This window comes from Leucopleurus acutus (assembly GCF_964270905.1).
Source record: "Leucopleurus acutus genome assembly, chromosome: 11".
Lineage (NCBI taxonomy): Eukaryota > Metazoa > Chordata > Mammalia > Artiodactyla > Delphinidae > Leucopleurus > Leucopleurus acutus.
Genome location: NC_139152.1, coordinates 55,568,784 through 55,582,403, shown reverse-complemented (window position 1 = coordinate 55,582,403; position 13,620 = coordinate 55,568,784). Strand labels below are relative to the sequence as shown.

The 13,620-nt window shown below is 37.7% G+C and overlaps 1 protein-coding gene across 1 annotated transcript; it reads left to right on the top strand.

Moving 5' to 3' along the window:
- Positions 1-9,081: 9,081 nt before the first annotated feature.
- IFNG (interferon gamma) lies at positions 9,082-13,342 on the top strand (the record flags this gene model as incomplete). Its single annotated transcript, XM_082849919.1, has 4 exons — positions 9,082-9,195; positions 10,343-10,411; positions 10,507-10,689; positions 13,208-13,342. 4 exons carry the CDS (start codon positions 9,082-9,084, stop codon positions 13,340-13,342), a joined length of 501 nt encoding a protein of 166 aa, XP_082706045.1.
- Positions 13,343-13,620: the final 278 nt, after the last annotated feature.

Genomic DNA, 13,620 nt, shown 5'->3' with positions numbered 1-13,620 from the left:
TAATATTGTTTGCAGAGAGATGTGGTCTTTGGTCTCAGCAGCAGGGAGGTAGCACCAAAGCCTTTGGACTGTCCTTCCTGATAAGAGTATCATTGTTTACTGGGGCCTTGGGCCGTGTCAGATAGTCTCTACTACCAATGTGATTTATGGCAGGGGCCTTGGGCTACAAGGTATCTTGGGAACTATAAAACTTTGTAAATACTATAAAGCTTATGACAAAAAGTCAGCAGCTCTCTGATCCATGCATTTCTATTTCTGAAACACACTTCCAAGAAAATCACTTTCAATTCATTTAGCTTCCATTCTTAGCTCAATTTCTACTTAGCTCTGTATCACTAAAAATTTCTTACAGTGCATTTCCCCCACTTTAGATAGCACCTATATACTCCCTACTACAGAAAATTATGATTGACTTACTTTACCCTATATACATACCCTCTCTCTTATCTTCCCATTATAGCTATATTACATTTTTCAGAGTAAAGTTTATATTATTATGATTAGGTAAATTTTGTTCTTGCAAAACATTTGTTTTTCTTGGAGTTAATAATTGGTGTTGTTTGGTTGGTTTTCTTAGTTTTCCACATACCCATCACTAATTCACCATCTCCTCACTCCAAACTCTGATAGGGATGAAAATTTTTTATAGTATAGTGAAACACATTTAGTTACATTTTTTTTTCTTGGAAGCATCCCTCAGGAATCCCTCAGTCCTTTAGTTCCAAAAAGTGCTGGTTGCCCTGTAGGTCTGCTGCACATCTATCTTCATAACGTGCTTGAAAATCCCATAGTTTCTTTCTTGTGTTGGAGCCTCTGTTTCCTGGATCCCAGGTCTTCTTCCTTGATTTAGTTTTTTATTTTGGTTAAATACTTTCTCAGCTTTCTCAAGATCCTTCATGAGAAAACGTACATGGAAAATAAAGTTACGAGATCTTGCATGAATGAAAAGTGTCCTTGTCCTAACAGTTGATTGATAGCTTGGCTGAGCATAAAATTCAAGTCTGGACATGATTTCTGATTTATTCAAATATTTGAACATACTGTTCCATCAGTCTCTAGCTTCCAGAATTGCTATTGAGAAGTTTGACAACATTCTGTTTCCTTACCCTTTGTATGTGACCTGCTTTTCTCTCTCGAACGTTGAGAATCTTCTCTGTTTACTAGTCTCTGAAATTTAATGATGTACCTTGTGGTCTGTCGTTTTAAACTCATTTTGCTAGGAATTCATTGGGTTTTTCATTTTGGAAACTGATGTTTTGCAGCTATGAGAAATTTTCTTAAAGTTCCTTGATAATTGTCTTCCTTTAATTGTTTCTTTTCTTTTTCTGGAGCTTTTCTTATATGTGTGTTGGACTTCCTGAATCATTTCTTTAGAAGTTTTTGTAATCTTCTTTACATTTTTCCAGCTCTTGGTCATTTTGTTTATTCTTGGAGATTTCCTCAAATTGACATTTCAACCCTTCTATTGCTTTTTAAACTTCTGTTGCTATAGTTTTAAGTTCCAAGAGATTCTTTTTTCTCTAATTGTTTCATGAATCGTCTCTTACTTAAAAATATTTTTTTGCAGTTTTTTTCTTCTGCTTTGTTTCCTCCAAAAATGTTTCTCTATTTGTTTCTTTGAATTTTATCTTTTATCCTAAAGTGTTTTCTAAAGTATTTTGTGGTCATTCGTGTTTTCATATGTAATAATGAAGTCCTAATTATTGGAAGCTGTCTTATATGCACAGATGGAGCTTTTTTAAAAATTTTTTAAAGAAGATGTTGGGGGTAGGAGTTTAGTAATTTATTTATTTATTTTTGCTGTGTTGCGTCTTCATTTCCTTGTGAGGGCTTTCTCTAGTTGTGGCAAGTGGGGGCCACTCTTCATCGCGGTGCGCAGGCCTCTCACTATCGCGGCCTCTCTTGTTGTGGAGCACAGGCTCCAGACGCGCAGGCTCAGTAGTTGTGACTCACGGGCCTAGCTGCTCCGCGGCATGTAGGATCCTCCCAGGCCGGGGCTCGAACCCGTGTCCCCTGCATTAGCAGGCAGATTCTCAACCACTGCGCCACCAGGGAAGCCCCAGATGGAGCTTCTTGACTTACATGCGTTCTCATAGGGTAATACTTGAAGCTAGTGTGCTTTTTTGAAGGATACATCAAATGTCAGTATATCTTTTCCTTTGGGCTGGGCAGTTTTTCAAGAGGAGAATCTTCTCGTCACCTGCCTGGGGGATGTAAGTCTAATAGAGTAAGCATTTTGGAAGCCTAGTGGTCTCACTGTTCAGTATGATGACTTTTAATTAAATCCTAATCTTATCAAGATACTTCACTTCTTCCTTGGCTGTGTTAGATATCTAGAACCTTGCTGAAAAACAAACTTTCAATCTTCAAACAAAGTGTGGCATGGGTAGTGGCCTGGCTGAATTAGCTAGAAGGGATCTAACTACATCTTATGTGTATGTATTTTCAAGGTTGTTCTATTTTCAATCTTACCTTGAGCTTCTTCTTTCAAAGGTGATTGATAGCCCAATTCTTGAATCTTCTTCAAATCTACCATGTGAACTGATTTTCAGATTGTTGAGTTCCTTTCAGCTTGTTGTGGTACTTGTCACAGAGAAATCTAAAGTTGAGGTCAGTTATCACTTGCTCATTCTCTTTCCATCTTTCATAACTTTATTGACATTTATCACCTCCTGTTGTCTTATTCTCTTTCTCTTTGAGGCATTATAACCTTTTTATCTCTTTACGGGTTCTGAAAGAAAGTGGAGGTAACATATGTATTCCATCTCACATGTTTCATGCTCTCAAAACCTATGACCTCGACCGTAGCTCCAGCAAGAGAGGAGAGAACTGGAAGGTTTCCCAGGGGCTTTACTTAGTCTTGGCCCAGAAGTGACACACATTACTTAAACTCCAACTAGACTGGCCAGAGAATGTCCCAAGATCCCATTTAACTGCAAGAGGCTGTGAAGTGTTTTATTCCATGTGCCAGGAAGTTGAGATCTGTATATTGGAAGGCACTAGTTATGTTGACCACACATTTGAGCTCTTATTATGTGTCAGGCATTGCATCATTGCACATATTAACCTAATTTATACTCATGTAGTCCTTTGAGACAGCTACTGTTTATATCACCTTTTTATGTATGAGAAAACTGAAGCACAGAGAAGTTAAGTATCTCACTTCAACTCAACAGTGTAGAGCAAAGTCATAACTGAATCCAAGAAGCCTGATTCCAGAGTCTTTGGACATAATCAGTAGGCTACTTTTCTTCATTTTTAATAAACACAGAAGTTTATTAAAGAATAATTTTGAGCTAGATACAGTATTAGAAAAAATATGAAAGAATTTGGGTCAAAATGCTAAGAGTATTTACCCATAGATAGTGAAGTCATAGATTATTTTTTCTTTTCTTGTGCCCTTCTGGATAGTCTGATTTTTTATTTAAAAGCTCCTACATAATTTTATAACCTTTAAAAACAGTTTCCATTTGAAAAACTAACAGATGGGAATTTGGTTCGAGTAGTTAGTGAATTGGTGCAGGGATTAAGGACACAGTAATAATGACTTGTGAAACCCTGGCTTAGAAAAAAAACTTATTATTCATTGGATGTTTATGGTTTCAGAATTCTTCCTCCAGTTAACCTGGGGAAAATCTAAATCTGCCAGTCTGTTGTATGGAACTTTTACGATGGGAGATAGAACGGTTAATTCTCCTTTGGATGCACACGTTTTCAAAGCTTAGTGCCATTTCAGGGGCCACCCAGAGGGCAACTCGCTTTTTGACATCATTGCAAAAAGAAGCATGTGGCCCCGGAGTTAAGTACAAATGGTGAACCTTACATTTGACCTTACAGATTCCATACATCTTTCAAGGCTCAATTAAAATTAAAAGCTCAAATTCAACTGAAATTAAAATTCAATCCATTCATGAAATTCCTTAACTTTCCTATCTTTCAGACAATTACAATTGGCCCTCTATATTATTCGTGGAAGTTGATTGAATGCACAGATGTGGAACCCGCACATACGGAGGGCCCACTGAACTATGCAACTTTATAAAATGGACTTGAGCATCTGTGGATTTTAGTATCCACTAAGGTTCTGGAACCAGTCCCCTGTGATACCAAGGGACAACTGTATTTCTCTTTGAATTCCTAAACCTGTTGGACTCTCTATCTCCCATAATATTAGTTCTCAGTAATATATTCCTCATAAATCACAGTCGTAGAAACATAGAATGTTAGAAATGGCAGGAAACAGTTCATTGGATCCAACTCTTCTTTTTAAGATGTTGAGATGTAAAGCATGGGTAAAGGCTTTGCTCAAAATCCCACATACCAGTGGTAGATTCTAGGACCAGAATTTGGGACTCCTTCCTCTCAGGCCAGAGGTCTTTCCCCTATATTACTTCATGAATTGTAATTTTTCTTCTCTAATACTAATGTTCTTGGAGGAAGAGATCATAATTTTTACTTCTTTGTAATTTGTAAGAACTCATCTCGCTATGAGGCACAGCAACAAGTAAACCTTTGCCCCAAGGGGACAAACGGATAATGAAACACATAATAAGTTGGTAGATTTCAGTGTTGAAAAGGATTCAGAGTCTACATCTAAACTTAGTAGGAAGGAACACCATGGCTAACTAGTGATGCCTGCCTTGGGTATAGGAGGAGGGAATGCAATATATATGTCAGGTATGTGTTTTACTCTCTATGCAATAATCAGTCCTCTTCACCTATATGAACACCCTGGGAAGGATGTACATACGTGGAGAAAAAGGGAGAATATGGATACCTACCCAGTAATCAGAACAGTGGAATCAATCCTAGCTACCAATGTGGAGACATATGCTCCTGCCAGATTGCCTCACTGTTAACTTCTTTGTAACCTCTAGGGCTATAGGCATGGAGTAGGTGCTCAACAAAGACTTACTAATTGAGTGATATTAGGATATAAACAAATATTTTCCCAACAAAACTGTCCCATCCTTCTTTAATAACCCTGTGTCAATCACAATACTTAGCACTTAGTAGATGCTTTAAAATTCCTTGTGCATTAAAAATATGACCTTCAAAGCATGACATGAATCCCTAGATGAACAGTATACAATCCCATTTGACATAAACTTGAAAATATTGTAGGCTGATATACTACATAAGTATAATGTCTTCTATATTCTTTGACTCAAGTCTCAAAGTTGCCCAGATGGCATGAAAGAAAAAGGGGGATTCAGAAAACTCTCCTCTAACATATGGGAGTTTTGAGTCAAATTTCGGGGAAAATCTGACTCCACGTGGATTTCCACTCTGTATATCATTTTATTCCGTAGGCTCAGCTTGCGTACTGTCAGGAGTTCCCAGGGTCAAGGCAGCGTGGGGCACAGATCCAATATTGACTCATACTCGGTGGAAGAAACCTACCCCAAAGTCTGGATGTGATAATTTGGTTGTGAGCGCTAGGGATAGGACTGCTGACCACAGAGGAAAAAGGGCAACAAAGGTGTAAGTTTTGTCTTACGACTGCCTACTCAGCGAGGGCTGAGGATAGCATGAGATACGATCGAAAGTCTTGCTGACGCTTAATGCATAACCATCGCCAGTTTTCAGAAAGAAGTCTGGCTGAAGGGAAAAAAGAAAGTTTTCAGTCCCTTCGTTTTAGTAATTTGCTCACACTTTGGCTCCTGGTGGGTTTGAAAAACTTTTAAAGGATATCTTGGTGGTGAATGATTCTGCAGTCTCAGTGTTGGCTGAACCAACAAAGTGTGAAACCTCTAGTTTGCATGTGCAACAGAAGGTGTTTTACAGGCAGAAAAGAGAGAGAAACATCTTTTTTGTAAACTTGACAAGACAGGAAAGGATCAAAGAATATACTATTGTAGTGACAACATTCTGAACCCCAAAATCATATGTTGAAAGATGAAAATCTCATAGGATGTGATTCACTTCCAGCCTGGGATGCAAGACCAGTTACAGAATTTGCAGGAACTGGTGCAAAATGAAAATGGGAGCCACTTGTTTAAAAATTATTAGGAATTTCAACAAGGTAACAACAAAGTATGAAACCAAATGTGGGCTCCTCTAAGTGTGGGGTCCTGATAGACTGTACAGGTCTTATGTCCACGAAGTTGGGCCTGCTGGGATGTCTAACCAATAATTTCAAAACTTTTATTTGCAGTCTTACTATTTTTTAAGGAATTAAAGAGTGACTATTATCTCACAAATTCTACAGAAAAAAAAAAGTCCCAGAATCAAAGCCTGATAGGATGTAATTACTTGAATTCACACATTTAACACAGTTATTGGTACATACAGTAGTTTTGATGCCTATTGACTGGGGACAGGTAGATTAAGGAAAAGGCCTTGGCTCTAGACTGAGCTCTACATTGTCCAGTTGAATGAATTTAAGCACAGCAACTTGTTTTTTTCCTGGGTCTTGATTTACAAATCTAAAAAAAATGAGAGAACAGGCCATAGATAGTCTCTGTAATTCCCTAATTCTGTGCTGTGCTTGGTCATGCCATCAAGAGCTATTAGAGCTTGAATTTCAGCCATGTATTTACTAATTCTATACATCTGGCCATGTTGTAAACATATCCCTAATGTGTGTGTGTGTGTGTGTGTGTGTATATATATATATATATATATATATATATATATATATATATATATATGATTTTGAATAGGGATTTGCAATTTACAAACCCCCAGACAAAGTGTAATTCCCAATTATGGACCTCGCTATTCTTAACTCCTCACCCCCAACACCATATTCCAGTGGGTAGATCAAGGGATGAGCAGAACAAGTTTTTACTTCTTTCCAGAATGTTGGTAACATTCCTTACAGTAGCTTGGAGTTTGGTCATAGGTTTCCTGGATAGTATTGAGTGCCTGCACTTGTCTCAAGGCTTTGGAAAGGGTTTCTTGTCACAGTGTCACCCTGTAAGCACTTCATCTGGGCCGTCTTTTTCCTTGAGGAGCGATACAATAGAGCTTTGTGGGCAGCAGTGTAATTTGACACTCCTCACTTGCTTGATGTGAGGCCTTGGTCCCACAAACACTTTTTGATTTTGTTTATTCTTTGGGAAGATAACCCCTCAAACAGTTTTCAGGCCATTTTCACATAAAATAATACATGGAATTGCCCCAGTAAGCAGGGGTTGGCTAAAGAGACATAGCATCAGGTTGCCAACATTAATCATGAGCCGTCTTTAACTAAAAACGAGTTTCCTACAGGTTAGTTCTGATAGCATTGGGATTAGAACTTGAAGAAAATTAGCTTGAGGGAAGAGTAGGTCCTGAATTAAGCATTCAAGTTCACTTTTATTCAGTGCTGTCTATGGACAAATCTCCACGCTACAATGTTTTTAGGGAAGAAAACTGTGTTACGGAACAGAAACAATTTCTGATTCTAGGGAACTCAGTCCCTAGATTAGGAGAAGATACATAACTAACTCTAATATGAGATTGAGGGATCAAGACTCTAAGAAAAGTGTGAACCACTTTCCTAGACCTTTGTAGACAAGATGTGAGATTACTTTTCAGAAGGATCATTTTGAGAGAACTCATGCAGATAATGACTTTTAGGTTGGACTTGGATGGCTAGGTGCCACTCTGAGAGGCACAGATGTGGGAAATCAAGGAACAGCATGAGCAAAGGCTCAGGGTGTGTTTTTTTTAGGAATGACTAGTCATCCAACGTGCCTGAATAGGAATAGATCACTTTGAGTGCTTACTACATGATAGGCAAAATTCTTAGCACTTTATAAATTATCATCTGACAATTTTCAACTGAAGCCCAGAGAAGATACTAATATTAGGTTCACTTTGAAGATAAGGAAACCTAGCTACAGAAGAGTTAAGAAGCTTACTCAAAATCATATAGCTAGATAGCAGTGGAGACAGGATTCAAGTCTGCATTCATAACTGCAATACTGCTGTGTATACAGTACAGGTTGAAAGGCAAGGTGGGCTGGAATCAAATAGTGGAGGGTCTTCTGTGCCATCCCTAAGTGCTATATTTCATAAGTAAACTACTAAGAGAGGAGAAAAAACAATCCTATTTGTATCTGAAAGGAAAAAAAAAGTTAAATAAAATCTATCATTAGTGATTATTTGGAACAATTTATCATCTAGAGCTCTGCTGTTCAATATGGTAGCCTCTTGCCACACATGGCTATTGAGCATTTGAATATGGTGAGTCCAAATTGAGATGCACCATAGGTATAAAATGCACACCAGATTTCTAGGATTTAGTATAACAAAAAGAATGTATAATATTTTATTAATATTTTTCTGTATTGATACATACTGAAATGGTATTTTGAATATATTGGTTTAAGTACAATATATTTAAAAATTATTTTTCTCTGTTTCTTTTTACCTTTAGTAATGGGGCTATTAGAAAATTGGCTTGCATTATATTTCTGTTGGGCATTGTTTGTCAGAGCAACATAAATTTGTGGTAGATATTATATTAACCATCTTTGATGAAGGGCTTCCTACCACACTGGTTTTCTAACCACATTCTTTTCCTTGATTTCTGGTCATTTGCAAGAAAAATTTTAAGAGGCACCCCCTTTGTAAAGGTTTGAGAGCCCCTAGAATTTCCTTTTTTACTTGCTTCCGACCACAAACGAATGATCAATGTAATCTCTGGATGAGGAATCAACATTTTACAAGAGCAAAAGGAGGAGGTGCACAAAAATTTCCAATCCCTGGATGGTGTGAAGTGAAAGTGCTTTCAAAGTATCCCACAAGAATGGCACAGGTGGGCATGATGGGTCTGTCTCCTCGTCAAAAGACCCAAGGAGTTGAAAGGAAACTCTTAAGTACAACACCAAAATGCCACAAAACCATAGTTATTAATACCAACTAACTAGCATCTCTATCTGTCACCATCTCATCTTAAAAAACTTGTGAAAATACGTAATCCTGATGAGACTTCAACTAGGTATAAATACCAGTAGCAAAAGGAGACACAGTACATTCTTCTGATCATCTGCAGATCAGCTATTAGAAAAGAGAGATCAGCTACGTCCTTGGGACCTGATCAACTTAATACAGGAGCTACAACTACTTCACCTAACTCTCTCCGGAACAATGAAATATACCAGTTATTTCTTAGCTTTTCAGCTATGCGTGATTTTGGGTTCTTCTGGCTCTTACTGCCAGGCCCCATTTTTTAAAGAAATACAAAACCTAAAGGAATATTTTGTAAGTATGACCTTTTAATAATGCTTGTGGTTGAAATGACTGATGTTTAATGTTAACTTGTAATGGTATCTATGATGGGCTCTCATCTCTAGCCCACAGTCATCTTGAGAAGACTTGGTGTTATTGTGGCTCCTGTTGGCTGGATGTGTTTTTCTGACTAAACGATCCAGATAATGCTTTAACTCTCTGCTCAATTTGCTATGGAGACTCAGTGGGGATTCATGAATCCTCCAAAAGATGGGCATAATACGGGTATAATTTAGAGCATAGCTAATTTTGTGATGAGAATCCATTTAATTATGATGTCAAGTAGTATGCATACTGAAAAAATGACTAGGTCTTTCTTTCTGATTTCTCAGGCTGCTATGATGGTGACAAAGGAAGGTCAAGATTAGCATTAACAATGGTCATTTGAAATAACTGATCAATTAAAGAAGATGAGGTCCTTAAAGCTTTGGCTTAAAAATAAAATCACTTACAGGTGTTTTTCTCCAAAAAGTGGTTTTCAAATTTTACTGTCCCATCTAGATTGTCTGTGAATTACTCTTGGAGTAGTCATTTGCTGAGATTTTTTTGTAGGAGTTTAATCTGCTTTCTATTTAAAAATTTTTTTCTTCATTTTATGAGTTTCTTAAAATTTTTACTTATGGTTAATTAAAATAGTTTTTTTGCATTTTAAATATTTTATTATATGTCCAAAATTTAGCTACTATAATTACAGCTGGAGCTATCTTTTAAAGCTGACATAATATCTTATAGGAGGGCACAGGTAGAGGTTATAAAAACCTGTACCATAGCGGGGCAGTATTTTATAGTGAGATGGCTTTGCTGGGGTTTTTCACTAGACCTAAAAATACTTTCTGTCCCTTACTATAGTTATTTGGGACAACCGAAGTATCATCAGCCTTGTTGAGTTCACTTGTGAAGTTATATTAGTAAATAAGAAAGCTAAAATAGCATGATAGTCTTTGGCTGTATCCAACATGATAGCTTTTGAGAAAACATTGTTAGAATTAAACAGAGTGTTGAAAAGAAAATCAGTGAACACTGTCAGCATCCAAGTTCAATAAAACTTGAAGTACAGTTTTAGGGCAATTTATGGACTGATTGTAAACCAATTTTTTCCTGTTTTGTTTTGTTTTCTCAGAATGCAAGTAACCCAGATGTAGCTGGTGGTGGGCCTCTTTTCTTAGAAATTTTGGAGAATTGGAAAGATGTAAGCTGAACATTTCCACTTGGCTAATTTTTCTATTGCTTATTTTCTGATGGATAAATTCACATCAATTTCTCTTTGTGCTTTTTTCTCCCAAGGAGAGTGACAAAAAAATAATTCAGAGCCAAATAGTCTCCTTCTACTTCAAACTCTTTGAAAACTTAAAAGGTAACCAGATCATTCAAAGGAGCATGGATATCATCAAGCAGGACATGTTTCAGAAGTTCTTAAATGGCAGCTCTGAGAAACTGGATGACTTCAAAAAGCTGATTCAAATTCCGGTGAGATGATCTTAATTCTTTTTTTTTTTTTTTTTTGGTTTCATTGCAGAGGCTCTTGCAAAGCACTTCATTCCCAGAAAGTAGAAATTAGCTACTGGGTACAGTTGTTAAAGCTATGAAATGAACCTGTGGCCAAAACCCCTCTTTACCAATTCTGTTTGTGTTTTGGGTGACTTTGCAAAGTCAGTTATGCGAGTCACTTAAATTTGTGATTTGGGAAAATACTGGAATTATGTCTACAGCACAAAGATAGGTGAATGAACAAATCAGTGAGAAAGAAGTAGTGAAGAAGTGGGGGGAGTATTGAAAAGCAGTTCTCCCATTGCCCCTTGTTTGTGTGTTGGAAATTCTCTTGCTTTGAATAGGATGTTGCATGTCTTAATGGAAAGAGCAGTGGGAGGGCGGGGGGAGAAGTGGGAGGGTGGCTCCTAGCTCAGCCACCAAAGAAATGTGTGATCTCAGATGAATCACAGGCCTGGCTGGGGCTGTTTCCTCATCTTAAAAGGAGCCTGTTGGGTTCACTATAATTTCTATGGTCTCCTTTGCTCTAAAATTCTACAGTGCCATGGACAGAAAATGAGAATGAGTTAGGAGAAAGGTATGGCCTTTGAGGAGACAAAGGCCCTCCTACAGCCAGACTCTGGTCAACCTCTCAGATTGTGCAGCCCAAGTAGAAGTGAGAGTGTTTGTTTTTAGAAAAGAAAATAGGTAGAATTTATACCTTATGAAAGAACTGTCCTATCAACTTTTGGATACTAGAACATCTTGGCTGGAGAAATCCTTAGGCTCCTCAGTTTTATCATATTGCCTTGAGTCTTTAAAGTTATGGTTTCTAGAAGGTGAAAAATAACTTTGAAGCATAAAGACGTCACATTTTCCAAAATTTCATCTAAGAGACAAAGGCCTCCAGATTTTTTGGGGGGCGGGGTGGGGGTTGGCTTTGGTGTAAATAGGCTTGAATGAGAAGAGGAGGGGTCCCGTTATGACTTGTTTTCTCAGGATTTGTGCCCAGCTCTCCCTATAACTGGGTCTGCCTCTTAGCAATCTCACATAAGCTCCTAGGAACTGAAATAAGTGCTGCTCTTCAAGATTGCTCTAGTCTCCAGTATGTTCGATGGTATGAGAGTGGCTTGGAAAAATTATAAGACCATTACTACGTCCACTGGTAATGTTTTCCGGTGTTCAGCAGATATCCATTGGTTGCAGGCTAGAGAATGAAAAAGCACTTATTCCTAGCCCAGTGCTGCCTCTGGCTTGCTGTTCAGTCCTGGATGAGTCTCTTAGTTTCTTGGTGATGCTTTGAACACTGGAAAGTTCAATTTATCACTTGTAAACACACACCCGGTAGAAACTTTTCTATTCTGCTGTAACTGGGCCTTGAAAAAAAAACAGCTGTTGGTCCCATCCTTCTGGAAGCTCCAAGCCTCCTGCTTCACAATGGGCAGTCCTGAGTGAGCTCTCAACCATTGTCTTTTTTTGCTCAATTGCGAACGTATTTATGGCATGTTATGCCTTTTAGTCCTGTAGCCTAGTCATTCTCCGAAATGCGGCAAGGTGGCTGCAGTGTTTCCAGCTTTAGAAAGACATCTCGTGGCAGAGCAAAGATGAAAGTAAATGGTCCTCATTTTATGAAGCATGACTTCACCTAAATGGTCCTATTGGGTAGAGTGAGAAAATAGTTCAATTTGCTGGAATGGAAGGCAGGGTACCGGGAAATTTGCTTTCATTCCTAATTTTAAGTGTTATATACCAGTAATTGATTATTGCCATGTAAATATGATCGGTGTTTATTTTTAATCCCATTATGGAAATGATGAGACTGACCTAATTTGGGGGAAATTAAAAATTAATGATTTTCATCTGACTTGGACTTGGTGTTTACAAAGTACTGAACCTATACCAGTGGTTTTCAAACTTTGGTGGTGCCTGAATCACCTGGTGATGTTAGTAACTACACAATGGCCCAGGCCTAGTCTGAATTCATACACCTGGGTGTCTGAGTTCTTCATTAGGTCTCCAGGTTATTCTTCTACACACCAAAGGTGAGAGCCATTGGCTATAGTAACTCATTTGATACTTATAGCAAAGACTAAGTACAAAGTGATAGAAGTGGTAGAGAGCCTAGAGGTCGTCTAAACAATCTCCTCATCGTTCAGAGGAGAAAACAGAGATTTGGAGAGGTTAAGTGACTAAAGTCACATGTATTGTACACACGGAATTCAAACACACATTTTTTTGTCACTACTTCAGGGCTCTTTCTGCTATATAATTTTCAGAATTCTGTAGTGGTAAATTAAAGGATATGTAATGTGTCCCACCATGTTACAGCACAACTAGCAATTTAATTATAATTTTAGTCTTAATCACTGAAGAAACCAACATTACATATTAAGGTAATATATTGCTAGTGAAAATAATTTATTTTAAAGGAATACTTCTACTTTCTTGGACCATGACAGCAGAATATCCTAATGATTTGTATGCCTGAAATTAATTTTGCTGTTTTCTTTCCCAATAGGTAGATGATCTGCAGATCCAGCGCAAAGCCATAAGTGAACTCATCAGAGTGATGAAGGACCTGTCGCCAAGATCTAACCTCAGAAAGCGGAGGAGAAGTCAGAATCTGTTTCGAGGCCAGAGAGCGTCGAAATAATCCTGCCTGCAATATTTGAATTTTTAAATCTAAATCTATTTATTAATATTTAATATTTTACATTATTTATATGGGGAATATATATTTAGACTTATCAATCAAAGTATTTATAATAGTAACTTTTATGTCATGAAAATGAGTATCTATTAATTTATGTGTTATTTATAATTCCTGTATCCTGTGACTATTTCACTTGACCCTTTTTTTTCTGACTCACTAGGCAAGTCTATGTGATTACAAGGCTTTATCTCAGGGACCAACTAGGCAGCTGACCTAAG